Source organism: Lytechinus pictus, chromosome 3 (genome assembly GCF_037042905.1).
Source record: "Lytechinus pictus isolate F3 Inbred chromosome 3, Lp3.0, whole genome shotgun sequence".
In the NCBI taxonomy this organism is placed as follows: Eukaryota; Metazoa; Echinodermata; class Echinoidea; order Temnopleuroida; family Toxopneustidae; genus Lytechinus; species Lytechinus pictus.
In genome coordinates, this window is record NC_087247.1 from 68974696 (window position 1) to 68989495 (window position 14800).

General features: G+C 41.6%; 2 protein-coding genes across 2 annotated transcripts; both read left to right on the plus strand.

Annotated features, from left to right (window-relative positions):
• The first annotated feature begins 12189 nt into the window (after positions 1-12189).
• On the plus strand, positions 12190-12732 carry LOC129255384 (uncharacterized). The gene has a single exon (XM_054893740.1). It carries the CDS (start codon positions 12190-12192, stop codon positions 12730-12732), a length of 543 nt encoding a protein of 180 aa, XP_054749715.1.
• Positions 12733-12933: 201 nt separating this feature from the next.
• LOC129255382 (uncharacterized protein K02A2.6-like) lies at positions 12934-13956 on the plus strand. The gene has a single exon (XM_054893739.1). It carries the CDS (start codon positions 12934-12936, stop codon positions 13954-13956), a length of 1023 nt encoding a protein of 340 aa, XP_054749714.1.
• Positions 13957-14800: the final 844 nt, after the last annotated feature.

The following is a 14800-nucleotide window of genomic DNA, read 5'->3' on the forward strand; positions in this document are numbered from 1 at the left end:
ATAGCTACTTTGCTATTCTTTTATATCTGTACACTCACACTAGCACAAAGAAATGCATTGAAAATGCCTATTTTCTATGCAATGACCCATTTTAATGTGTCACTCATACATGTTATATTCACTGGATGTCTACATATCCTACCTGCATATAGCCCAATGAGTGAATGCAATGACAATATATATAGGCCCCTATTCTCCTTGTAATATAAAGGTGTATGTAAATTTTGTGTAGATATCAGGATACCAGAACTGCCCCAAACATAATTACCAGATATACATGAAATTGAATGAGGAAACAATAAAAGAATGAGAACATATTACTTTAGTACATTTGCATTTGACCTATTATATCAAAATCTTCCTAGGGCTATTACCTATCAGATGTAAGAAGGAAGAGATACATAGATAGATACAAAGAGAGAGAGAGAGAGAGAGAGAGAAAGAAAGAAAGAAAGAAAGAAAGAAAGAAAGAAAGAAAGAAAGAAAGAAAGAAAGAAAGAAAGAAAGAAAGAAAGATAATTTCATAGATGGCATGGCTTATAAAGAGGGGGGGGGGGGAGCTAGACTAAGATTGGAGCACACAGCCAACCCCCCTCCCTCCTTAGTTGAGCACTATTAGATACCTTACCTTACTCTGTGCCTTTTTCTAAATACCTTCTTGAAGGTACCACTCTAGTTCTCTTCAGTAAAGTTCACAAAGTTCTATTTCCTCTCTACCCCATTCCAAACAACAATTTTAACATGAGCAATTTGTAAAGGTCTTTCTAACATTAAAGGAGAATGAAACCCTTGAAACCAGCTGAATCCATATCAAAGAGAAAAATCAAAGAAACATATTGTTGAAAGTTTGAGGAAGATTGAATGAATAATAAGAAAGTTATGAGCATTTTAATATTGAGATCACTAATGCCATGTAGATCCTCCATTGGCAATGCGACCAAGATCTGTGATGTCACACACGTACAACTCCCTCATTAATTTAGTACTTATTTCACCTATATTCTCACTTTTATAGAGTCTATCACAAGGTGAGGTGTTCTCTTTATGAGAGGACAAGTACAGAGGTTTCACAACATTATATCATTGATGAATCGTTTGTCATATGATTAGAATGAGCAAAAAGAGATGTTTTGGGGTATATTTTCAGTGTCCAAAAGGGGAGAGTTGTTCATCTGTGACATCATAGATCTTGGTCGCATTGCCAATGGGAGGATCTCCATAGCATTAGTGATCTCGACATTCAAATGCTCATAACTCTTCTATTGCTAGTCCTATTTTACTCAAACTTTTGTTGATCTTATTCGTTGATTTTTCTGCTTTCACAAAAGCTAACTTGCTCCAAGAGTTTCATTCTCCTTTAAGTAGGTGATCATACACTAGCACACTGAAATCAATGATGAATCAAAACATAAAGATGCCTAGACTCTCATTGACCAGTCTATATGCATTCCTAGGCTTACATACACATACCTACTAACTTTACCTGTTATATAGCCTTGCTAAGCCATTAAATCAATTTTTGCACCTCTTGATGACTATAAACATATTGATATCAGTTAGAAATTGTTTGCTACTGAGGAGTTTGGGCAGGTATTCCATCCACTATATAGGGAACTCGCCTGTATTACCTATATTATATGACCTATAAATTTTGTTTTTTTAAATAGCTACTTTGCTATTCCTTTATATCTGTACACTCACACTAGCACAAAGAAATGCATTGAAAATGCCTATTTTCTATGCAATGACCCATTTTAATGTGTCACTCATACATGTTATATTCACTATATGGATGTCTACATATCCTACCTGCATATAGCCCAATGAGTGAATGCAATGACAATATATATAGGCCCCTATTCTCCTTGTAATATAAAGGTGTATGTAAATTTTGTGTAGATATCAGGATACCAGAACTGCCCCAAACATAATTACCAGATATACTAGTACATGAAATTGAATGAGGAAACAATAAAAGAATGAGAACATATTACTTTAGTACATTTGCATTTGACCTATTATATCAAAATCTTCCTAGGGCTATTGCCTATCAGATGTAAGAAGGAAGAGATACATATAGATACAAAGAGAGAGAGAGAGAAAGAAAGAAAGAAAGAAATATAATTTTATAGATGGCATGGCTTATAAAGAGGGGGGGGGGGAGCTAGACTAAGATTGGAGCACACAGCCACCCCCCTCCCTCCTTAGTTGAGCACTATTAGATACCTTACCTTACTCTGTGCCTTTTTCTAAATACCTTCTTGAAGGTACCACTCTAGTTCTCTTCAGTAAAGTTCACAAAGTTCTATTTCCTCTCTACCCCATTCCAAAGAACAATTTTAACATGAGCAATTTGTAAAGGTCTTTCTAACATTAAGTAGGTGATCATACACTAGCACACTGAAACCAATGATGAATCAAAACATAAAGAGGCCTAGACTCTCATTGACCAGTCTATATGCATTCCTAGGCTTACATACACATACCTACTAACTTTACCTGATATATAGCCTTGCTAAGCCATTAAATCAATTTTTTGCACCTCTTGATGACTATAAACATATTGATATCAGTTAGAAATTGTTTGCTACTGAGGAGTTTGGGCAGGTATTCCATCCACTATATAGGGAACTCGCCTGTATTATCTATAGGTCTCACGCGCATAAAACATTCCCCATAGACTTGTGTGTTAAAATGGCACTTAAGAAAAATTCATTAAAAATAAATGTGAAATTAGAGGGTCGAATGTTTACTACCTTTGGATAGGATATATATCTGACATTCCATATCTGACCAGAGAAGGGTATCGTAGCCAGCTCATTTTAAAAATAAATCGCCATTTATGAAGATAACTATGATGGGATCAAATTCATCAACTGAAACAGTAAAATAGCCCCAATTCTTCCGCCAGTCAAAAAATAGTTCCAAATCATTGATATGTCTTCCCAATTTGGGCAAAGGAAGTTCAGTAGTTACCATTTCTAGAATCAGTGTTAGATTTTGAATCATATTCATTAATTTTTGTCAATCAGCAATATCAAATTTAAAAAATTTGAATGGGTTGGGTCGAACAAATATCTTTAGCCCTCCTGATGTAATTAGGCTCATGGCACCTGAGTTAATTATATCCATATTCCGATGAATGGCGGCCATCTTGGGCGCCATCTTGAAAATAACCACTTTTCCGGATGCGCGGATTTTGGTTTTAATATGTTATTCCTGAGGTCAAATACTGCCAGAAACAGTTGAAAAACCCTTTGTTGCAATTGGTTCCGGGTCAAACCATATATTGACCTGTCTATTACTTTATTTTACCCAATAGGATATGATGTATCATAATATTTCCAGCATTTTCATAATACCACCTGATATTACTCCAATTTTATCCAATGATTAATCAGTATGATGTAACTAATATTTCCAGCATTTTCATGATATTACCACCTGATATTACTCCATTGATATTAACCAGTATGACTACTATTTCCAGTATTTTCATATTACCACTTGATATTAAGGTAATTTAAGCACATATTTACAACTCCTTACTCTAAGCCATATAATCTTATCCTATCTTAAAATCCTACATCCTAATCCTATCCTATACCTATCCACCGAGTTTACAACACTTATCAAATTATGGTTAACAATTATTTAACCCTTAAAGTACACACCCGAAGAATCAAAAGTATTTTATAATGACATTTTGTGGTCATCATTGTAAAGGGGAAGTATTACTAATCAGATATATAACTTCACTTTTTAAAATAGTGATTAGAGTTTGCAGAAATCAGCTCTCAAAAATGACTTATTTCATGGCATATTTCTGCATGCCTTCATGGATCGGTCCTCCTGCGAGCTCCAGCTGAGTGACGTCACACCAAGAGCAGTAAGCAGCTGAGCCGACAGCAGCCCATTGAAGACGATCTTTCCAATCAGCGTTTTTTGCTCTTAGAATTGTTTATTCCTCTCAAGATTGGTCTTATTATATAGATAAAAGTTTGAATTTTCTGAATAGTACAAAATGAAATGCACATTTAATATATTTTGGTAACCGATATTTAGCTTAATTAGAAAAAAATATTTTTTTTCAAGAAATATATGTGAATAAACGAAGCATATTTTCACTTAGAAATCACACTTGCGTCACATTGATATTATTATCAATATAAAGCATAGACATTCTTCTTCACGACTGAACAAAAATTATAAAATTTCATTACGTAGCAAAGTCAGGAACCACAAAAAAGCACGGCAATATCCATCGCGAAATGATTGGAATTGCAGTTGAATTGGCGAAGCATTATGAGGCAGCGGCGAACGGACTTCGTTTCATATATCATTAAAAACATAATCTAGAGTTATAATCCGTCTGTGGCCAAATCTGCAAGAACATTATTTTGATGAGTGCGGGGACCCAGGTTCGAAATTCTGACTTTCTTGGAATTCGGCGATTTTTAAAAATTATTATATTCCTTCCCCGTTCCTAACCAGCTCTTTTTTTCTCTTTTTATTTTCATGTGAGATTCTATTCAGACCTGCATTTATTAAATCTTACTTCTTAATTGCTGCTTTTGATTTTCAAGTTCATGATTAGATTCTACACTTATTTGGGCAGGGATGGGAGGGGTAGAGGATGAGTTAAATGTCAAGTCCACATCAACTAAAAATTATATGAATAGAGTAATTTCCCTTGTGTTTTTTTTTTACTCAAAACAGTTATATACACAAAACAATGATATGCAAATTAGAGTTGGTTATGTCACTCACATCACATTCATTTCAATTTTTGGGGGGCATTTTATTTTTTATTATTTAAATTTGAATCAAAGTTTTTATGAAATTTTCTGCAACATTTTATTATTTTTCTTTAAATTCAAATGAATTTTTGGTTGGGTGGACCCTTTACTCTTTACATAGAATGCATAGCAATATTTATCCAGAAACAAAATTGTCTTAAAATATGCAAACCAGTAATTGGACACATGTTCTCTTTCATTTCATCCAGGCCACTTCCTCACATCCACCAGGCTTACAGTCTTATTGTCGTTTTTGGATCGGTAATTATAATTTAGGGAAGCGTAATGAGGAAACTTTGGAGAAAGTTATACAGTTCATATCACTGGGTATTTAATCATCAGTTACAGATCGAAGTACATGAAGATTCAGATATAATTCAGAGACGATGAATATAAAATAATTTAGAAGTATAAGATTGAGATTGTGAAGTTCAGATAATATTTGATGGACGTCAAAGTCTTGAAGTCAGTCAGTTTATATCTGGATGAAGGTGTGTCTAGTATTCTACTGTATTCTATATTCTCTAATAATCATGAAGTCTTATTTATATCATTAGTTTTGGGGGTGTAACAATTTAAGGTGGGAGTGATCTAAACTCGTTCTGATTGGTCTACAGGTAACTGTCTATCAAACTTTCTCTGGTATAAGGGGTGTGGTGATGCTCTGTGCAAGTGACTGGGGCTGGAAGTGTGAGTCAAACTTCTTCCTTGAAGTTAGCTGACGTCACTGAGGGTTGGTCATTTACAGTCAGGGTTTAGGAGTTAAATGGCATTGAGGGTTTTGGGATTCTTAGATGACTTTGGGGGAGTTTGTAAACAAGTGAAGGTGAATGACTGAAAGGATAACAGGAAGTAAAATACATACTACATAACATTTTAACAACAAGTGGAATGCCTCTGGCGGTCTCACCTGCATCACGCGATTCAATATAGCAGCAGTGCTGACTTTGAAAAACAACCGTTTAATAATTATTCACAAAAAACACCATTCATATGATCATACAATACTACGTCCATTGACATTTGACCTTGATAATGTGACCTAAAACTTGTCAGTGATACTTGATTACCCCTATATCCACATTTTATACACTATATCTATAAACTTTGAAAGTTATGACAGCAATCTAATAATTACCTCTAAAATGGCCAAAGTTCAATGACCTTAAATCACCTTTGAATTTGGTAATGTGACCTGAAACTCGCATGAGATGTGCAGTGATACTTGACGACTCTTATGTCCAGGTTTTATGAACTAGACCAATATACTTATAGAGTTATGATGGTAATTCAACAAATACCCCCAACATGGCCAATATCCATTGACCTTTGACCTTAGTCATGTGACCTGAAACTCGCACAAGATGTTCAGTGATACTTGGTTACTCTTATGTCCACGTTTTATGATCTAGACCAATACACTTACAGAGATATGATGGTAATTCAACAACAAAAAACATGGCCAATGTTCATTGACCTTACATGACCTTTGACCTTGATCATGTGACCTGAAACTCTCACAGGATGTTCAGTGATACTTGATTACTCTTATGTCCATGTTTCATGAGTCAGATCCATAAACTTTCAAAGTTATGATGGTAATTCAAAAACTTAACCTAAGGTTAAGATTTTGATGTTGATTTCCCCAACATGGTCTAAGTTCATTGACCCAAAATGACCGTTGACCATGGTCATGTGACGTGAAACTCATGCAGGATGTTCAGTAATACTTGATTAACCTTATGTCCAAGTTTCATGAACTAGGTCCATATATTTTCTAAGTTATGATGACATTTCAAAAACTTAACCTAAGGTTAAGATTTTGATGTTGATTTCCCCAACATGGTCTAAGTTCATTGACCCAAAATGAAATGACATTTGACCTTGGTCATGTGACATGAAACTCAGGCAGGATGTTCAGTAATACTTGATTGACCTTATGGCCAAGTTTCATGAACTAGGTCCATATACTTTCTAAGTTATGCTGTCATTTCAAAAACTTAAACTTCGGTTAAGATTTGGTGTTGACGCCGCCGCCGCCGTCGGAAAAGCGGCGCCTATAGTCTCACTCTGCTATGCAGGTGAGACAAAAATGATGAACCATCACACAACTGCACACAACATTCACAGTGCTTCACAATAAATATTTCACTTTTGTTCATACATGCAATGAATATTGTGGAAAACAAATAAAAGGCGTACCCATATTCAAATACCGTTTAAAGGGGAAAATATATTATACCTTTCGAGAAAAAAATTGTGACGATATATACACGACACTTAACTTAGAGCAATCAGCACATTAGATAACTGATACAGAGTTGCTAACAAAATATAACTATGGGGCACTGCAAGAAACTAATTATGTTCAAAGCGTAAGTCTCAAATTCAAATTCAAACGTAATAAGGTCGAGTTGCACGTGCAATTCAACTACATGTTTGTGTTTAATCAAAGGACTTACCCTTGATTTGGGACATGTGATTGGGTAGAAAGTTACACACAAAATGCCCTAGTAGTTACATTAAAATTGTTCTTTCATTTTAAATTGTTGTTCTTATTTTTGACAAGCTGTATTCCTGTCCAAGTCAATGTTATAGTCCTCTCCAAAACTGCTCTAAATTGTTGTTTCCAAGATCAATAAAAATAAATTTCCTGTTGTATCATTATCAGTCCAAAACTTGCAAACCGTAGCTCCAGGAAAGCAGAGTGAAGAAAAAAAAATGGCTACATGTCCAAATCAGTTCAAGGACATGATGGAATCTCCCAGATTGAAGTAGTAAGCAGAGACCAGAGTCAGCAAGTGTGCAGATCTGTATGTAGAAGGGAGAAAAAAAAATAGTCTGAATAATCAAATCAAAGTATGAATTTTATTATGTCGATGATTATGAGGGACTACAAGAAATACTGTCTGCAACAGCCACAATATTTTTGAACGAACTGGTTAATAAATGTACTACAGGCTACGGTAGGAAGTACACTAGTATGAATTAAGCCTACCACACATTTCTAGTTTGACTTTAATCAGTTTATATTCTAATTTTGGTGCACAGATTATTATCATCATCTGATACAGGAAGAAGTCGGTGCAGTGGCATGTAATTCATGGTTGATGACAAATAATAGTAGGTTTAGACTAGGAAAAGTTCTACTCAGAGCAACGCCAACGGTGCTCTACCTCAAGTGATGTTCAAGTCGTGTAGGCTCCACTTCACTACCGCTACACTACATGTACGCTACCCGGGTAGGTGTAGCGTACGTAGCGATAGTGAAGTGGAACCTACACGAACATCACTTGAGCCGTGCTCTCTGGGTCATTACAAAGAGTACATTTATCTTCATTGTTGAAAGAAACACCAGACTCTAATTTCGGTCAGAAATCAGGGACAGGGTAACCACTGCTGAAATTTTGTCTGGCTTCATGACATCCTAATTCCGAGTAGAATATTAAAAAAAATAGCTTAATTAAACATTCCTCTGATGAAACAGCAGATTTTAATTTCAGTCTAACCAAGCCAAGCCATTGCCGGCTAGTTTATTTAGAAATCTGACTGAAGAAAAAATCTGCCACAAAACATATGTAAAAAAAAAACTTTACGTATATGGTAGTACCTACAGCATGAAATAATGCATGATTCTAAAATTATGTTAGATCTGTATCTGTCATCTGACCTGAATGCATCGTCAGTCTGACGCCAGAACAAGTACAATTTCCAAACATGCTTACCTTGACTAAGGTATGACGCCTTTTGTGTATGGATCAATCAGCGTAACGTGCAGTATCGGCTCCCCTGCAGTGCCCCAGCGGCAAGCAGTGAATGGCCCGCTACAGCTTGGAGTTTTTCAATAAACACTGACTCACTCACTACACTGAGTGACTGGAGTGGAGCAACACAACGACGACTGTACATGTCCAGTGGACAAAATCGGTATTTACAATTCACAATTCAATAAAAACGGGCAAAGTAACACGTACAGTTCTGGTTCACTTTTGGTCTGAAGTTGTCGAAAACAGAAATCGAATATCACGTATTTTTACATGAAGAAAACGGTAAATTCGGAAGATATTGAACAGGTCAGTAGGGTGATTCAGTGTAATATGCACAGAGAGATGATGAGCTCGTTGACTGTGTGACTGACGTCATTATTCTCGACTGTTTCGATTGCGTGATTTGTCCGTCTGGGGGGCTGAGAAAGGTCTCTAATAATATCATTTCTTGCATTTCCACGACATCTATAAGATTTTTTGGTGACATATTTGTGTATAAAAAGACACTTTCATGAATTTTCTTCGTGTGTGTAAGAAAGGTGTACTTTAAAAACATTTTTCTAAAATTAAATGTCATAGTCATGAACAATATCATATATAAACTACATATTTTTCCGAAACTTTTTTTTAGGTGGAATCATTGCATAGACATTAACACATTAATTATAATAGCTATATTGGCAAAAATTTTGGCCAATATTCATGGGTTACTAATTTTCCCAACATTTTCCTGATATCACCACTTGATATTACTCCATTGAACCATTATCAACGGGTTCCGCATGGGTTGGAGGTCTCGTTTCCATCTGGGCCCCATGTGGGTTAAAGTATATGTTTTCATCTTGGTTCCATGTGGGACCATATGGGACCCAAATATCCCAGATAAGAACCATATGGGATCCAGATAATTTGCTGTCTGGGAATTGAAGCGTTTCAACATTACCCATTACCCCTTATCAACCTGTTGTAACTCGTTTCATCAGGGTGATAACAGAACTTTTTTGGAATTGAAGATTTCGCTGGGATTGCTGTAAGATAATTATTATTACTCAAGCTTACAAGGTTATAACCAATGGAAACCATTCAACATTACCCACATCGCCTTTCATCACCATGTTGTAACTCGGTAAAATGTTGGTTTCTAGAGGATTATGTATTTGCACACTGCATCATTGGTGTAAACGTTTGTTCTTTTATGTGCACAGGGACCGTGTTCATTGTTAGCTGCCATAGCACCTGAAGCTTCATAGCCCAAAGCAACAAATAGACAAGGTTCTTATTTATGAACACGGTCCCCTGGCCTTGCTCCGGATCCGAGCTGCGGGTACGTTTCACCAGACCTTGATGCTGCCATCGTAGCTGCCCTTCTCACTGCCCACAGTGCCATTCACACCTCTGGACAAGCCGCCAAGGTCGAGAAGGTCAAGAGACCAACGATTGCTGCTGCTGGCACCAACGAGGAATGGGCATACTTCAAGTCGCGGTGGTCCGACTACGTTGATGCCACTAAGATCACTGGGAAAGACAAGGTTGTACAGCTTCTTGAGTGTTGTGACGAGCCCCTACAGAAGGACCTCACGCGAGCTGCTGGTGGCAGCCTCACCAACAAAACTGAGGATGAGGTGCTGACAGCCATCAAGAAGCTCGCCGTACGAGAGGAGAACACCATGGTTGCCCGCGTGACACTCCACAACATGCGTCAAGACAGGGACGAGACAGTTCGCAGCTTCATCGCCTATCTGCGGGGACAAGCAGATATTTGCAAATTCATCATAGCTTGCCCTGCCTGTAATGCTGATGTCAATTACACTGACGCAATCATGCGGGATGTCCGTACTAGGGGGATTCCCGATTCTGAAATCCAGATCGATCTTTTAGGGGACAAAAACAAGACATGGGCCTGGAAGAGGTTTTCAAATCCATTGAAGCAAAAGAGGCTGGCAAACGCTCTGCCTCCTCTCTCCTTGACTCACACACGGAAACAGCCAGCAGCTCCTCCTATAGGAAAGCTAAGCTAAGGAACTGTGTGCCTACTGTGGCAAGAAAGGACATGGACGGAGTGCCCCAGCTCATGTCCGCAAGACGCAGTGCCTGGCCTATGGACAGAAATGTGGTCACTGCGACAAGTTCCACCACGTGGAGGACGTCTGCCGCACCAAGGGCAAGCTGAAAACGTCAGTCGACCTCCTCGGGTGAGCAGGAGGGGGCCATCTTCGACACCCTTTGTACTATCCGTGACCTAGGACAGCCACATGGCCTCCCCATTGATCACTATGTATATGATGACATTTCCCAAGCATGGCACAGGAAGAGATCAACTCCTCAGCCATACCTCAACGTGACTGTAAGGGCTGTTCCGGAGGACTATCGAGCCCTCGGGTTTAACATTTCATCCCCCTCACAAGCCAGCGCCATCCCAGCCATGGCAGACAATGGGTGCCAGAGCTGCCTCGCCGGGTTAAAGGTCCTCCGCCGCCTTGGGTTACTCAGCAAGACCTCATTCCTGTCACCATGGCGATGCACACCGCAACTGACGACGGCATTACGATCCTGGGAGCCGTCCCCCTACGCCTCTCTGGCCAAGATCCTCTTGGCCACATGGTCGAGTCACGGCAACTCACTTACATCACAGACAGTTCTGATAAGCTCTTCCTTCAGCAAAGAGGCCTGCATTGACTTGGGGATCATCTCAAACAGCTTCCCTACTCTTGGCATGACACAAGGGGCACACCAATCAGACAGAGCAGCCACCCTCAAGGAAGTTCCAGAGTGGACCGCCTGTCCCTGCTCTTGGCGTCAACTGCCCCCACCGCCTCCTACAAAACTGCCATTTCCTGCGACTGACGCAAACCGTGAGAAGCTACAACAGTATCTCCTAGATTACTACCAGTCCAGGGGCCCGTTGCAGAAAGAGTTGCAATCAATCGCAACTTTAAAAATCATGCGTAACTTGATTTTCAACCAATCAACAGCGCGCATTTGGGACTTGCGATTGATATTTTGACTTGCGTTTAAAAGCAACTCTTTCTGCAACGGACCCCAGCACATTCAACACCTGTGAGCATCAGCCCTTGCCACTCATGGATAGCCCCCCAATGAAATTGATGGTGGACCCAGATGCGGAACCCTTCGCTCATCACACACCTGTGCCGGTCCCACTCCATTCGCGTGATGCCGTCAAGGCTGATTTGGATCATGATGTGCAGTTGGACGTGCTGGAACCTGTACCCATTGGGAAGCCTGTTACATGGTGCCACAGGATGGTGGTGTGTGCTAAAAAGGACGGTAAACCGCGTCGAACAGTCGACTTTCAGGCCCTCAACGTCCATGCTACACGTGAAACGCACCATACACCATCACCCGTCATTCAGGCCCGTTCTGTCCCCCACGGGAAGAAGACGACGGTATTGGATCCATGGAATGGTTACCACAGCGTCCCCATATACCCAGAGGACCGACACCTCACCACTTTCATTAACCCATGGGGCAGGTACCGTTACAAGACAGCCCCTCAGGGCTACATTGCCTCAGGAGATGGATACACCAGGCGGTATGATAAAATCGTCTCGGACATCCAAAATAAGACGAAATGCATCGACAACGTCCTCCTGTAGGCCGACACGATGGAAGACAGTTTCTTCCAGGCTGTTGAATGGCTGGATATCTGCGGCCGCAACGGGATTACCCTCAATCCTAGGAAATTTCCGTTCGGTGCGGATATCGTCAAATTCGCTGGCTTTGAGATCATCCCTGACAGCGTTCGCCCATATGAGAAGTACTTACGAGCTATCCTTGACTTCCCAACGCCCAACGGCATCACAGACGTGCGCTCCTGGTTTGGCCTTGTCAATCAAGTGTCCTACGCCTTCAGTATGGCTGAGATGCTCCCATTTCGTGACCTCTTGAAGCCCAACACACCCTTCATATGGACTACAGCCCTCCAGACAGCTTTCGATGAGTCCAAAGCCACCATTGCCAGCGAGATTGAAGAAGGCGTGCACATTTTTGATCCAGACAAACCCACCTGCCTCGCAACGGACTGGTCCAAGAATGGCATCGGATTCTGGCTCCTACAAAAACAGTGCAGCTGCAAAAACACAACTCCTCTGCTGCAATACGGGCTGGAAGATCACCCTTGTTGGGAGCAGATTCACCCATGCCGCTGAGGCACGCTATGCTCCAGTGGAAGGCGAAGCCGTAGCTGATGCCCTGGACAAGGCAAAATAATTTGTCTTGGGATGTGAGGACCTCACCATAGCTGTCGATCACAAGCCCCTCCTCAAGATCTTTGCCGATCGCGCCCTACAAGACATCCCAAATCCCCGTCTAAGAATTTGAAGGAAAAAACCCAACGATACAAGTTCAGTATGGTCCACATTCCAGGCGTCAGACACCGTGCCACAGATTGTCTCTCGAGACACCCGACCGGTGAGCCTGAGAGGTTGCACCTCCCCGATGACATCGCTACAATCTCTTTGACCCCTGCCATGTTCCTGCACTCCATAACGCTCATGGCAGGCCTCCGAACCATGGCCCCACAAGAGGACACTGTCGAGATTTGCACGCTTTCCTCTGCTATGTGTGCCCTGGAGTCCCTCCACTTGAAGTCAGTCACATGGGACCGGGTCTGTACTGCCACAACTAGTGATGACAACATGCAAGCATTACTTGATGCTATTCAAGCTGGCATGCCGGAGTTTGGTCAAGAGCTCCCCTCACCTCTCCGCGAATACTTCCCATTCCGTGACGACCTTTATACAAGTGATGGTGTCATCCTCTACAAGGACCGCATTGTCATACCACCATCCCTACGGGAGAAAGTATTGGCCCATCTGCATGCTGCACACCAAGGAGTAACTTCTATGACAGCCAGAGCAGAGTCCTCTGTCTTTTGGCCTAGCATCACTCCAGCCTTTACAGCTCTCCGTGCCCGGTGCAACCAATGCAACAGGATCGCACCCTCCAACCCGCGTGCACCCCCCACCCCGTTGCTGTATCCGGGCTACCCTTTCCAATGCATCTGCGCCGATTTCTTTCACAAGGGCTGCAACTACCTGGTCATCGTGGACCGCTTCTCCAATTGGTTTATCATTGAGAGGTCCAATCAAGGGGCAACTGGACTCATTTCTTGCCTACAGATGACATTCGTCACCTTCGGGATCCCAGATGAACTAGCATCGGATGGTGGCCAAGAATTTACAGTGGCTGCCACACACCGCTTTCTCAAGGACTGGGGCGTTCATCACAGACTTTCATCCGTTGCTTACCCACATAGCAACTGTCGTGCTGAGGTGGCTGTCAATTCCGTGAAACGTCTCATCATGTCCAACACCAGCCCTGCAGGTGCCCTCGACACTGATACCTTCGAATGGGCTATGCTGCAGTACTGAAACACTCCTGACAGGGACACCAAGCTCTCCCCGGCTACGTGTGTCTTTGGCCATCCGACCCATGACTTCCCCCATTGCCCCAGGCAAATATTTACCACACAACACATGGCGCGAGACCCTGGCAGCTCGGGAAGAAGCACTTCGTACCCGCCACATGAGGGACGCAGAACGTTGGTCTGAGCATACTAAACTGCTCCTGCCCCTTGCCGTCAGAGACCACGTCCGCCTCCAGAATCAGACAGGACCACACCCACTCAAATGGAACAGAACTGGGACTGTAATCGAAGTTCGACAGTATGACCAATACATCATCCGAGTTGATGGTTCCGGGAGTCACCCTCCGCAACTTTCTTCAGAAATATGTGCCTGTGCAACAGCACCCACCCCCACTGATTATGGAGGAAGACATCTCTGCACATCGCCATCCAGCACCCACACCCCTCTCTAGCCCCTGCAACATACCGGCACTGCAGACGCCCCCCTGGGCCTGCTTCTGATGCTTCTTCACCTTCGCAGGCAGCCAAGGATGCCCCTCGTGGAACGTGTCCCCCCTCTACCGTGGAGGACTCCCTCACAACGCCACCTGAGACACCACCAGCAGCCCCCGACTTGGATCCAGTTCCTGCACTGATCGCTGCTTCTCCGCCTGGCACCCCTACTACGGCACCACGGCGCTCTACCCGTCGCACCAGACAGCCCGTCTATTCCATGTGATTTCAGCTAACTGACATTATTGTTGTGTTCAAGAGTTTCCTGTTATTCGCACTGATGTTGACTTTGCACATTGTTTTCGCGTTCCTTAGTGTTAGTTATGTTATTCCAACGGTGACTCATTTCAACGTTG

Bases quoted from the DNA above. Each gene is read 5' to 3' on its own strand.
- LOC129255384 (XM_054893740.1), top strand. From the start codon at position 12,190: ATGGAAGACAGTTTCTTCCAGGCTGTTGAATGGCTGGATATCTGCGGC.
- LOC129255382 (XM_054893739.1), top strand. From the start codon at position 12,934: ATGGTCCACATTCCAGGCGTCAGACACCGTGCCACAGATTGTCTCTCG.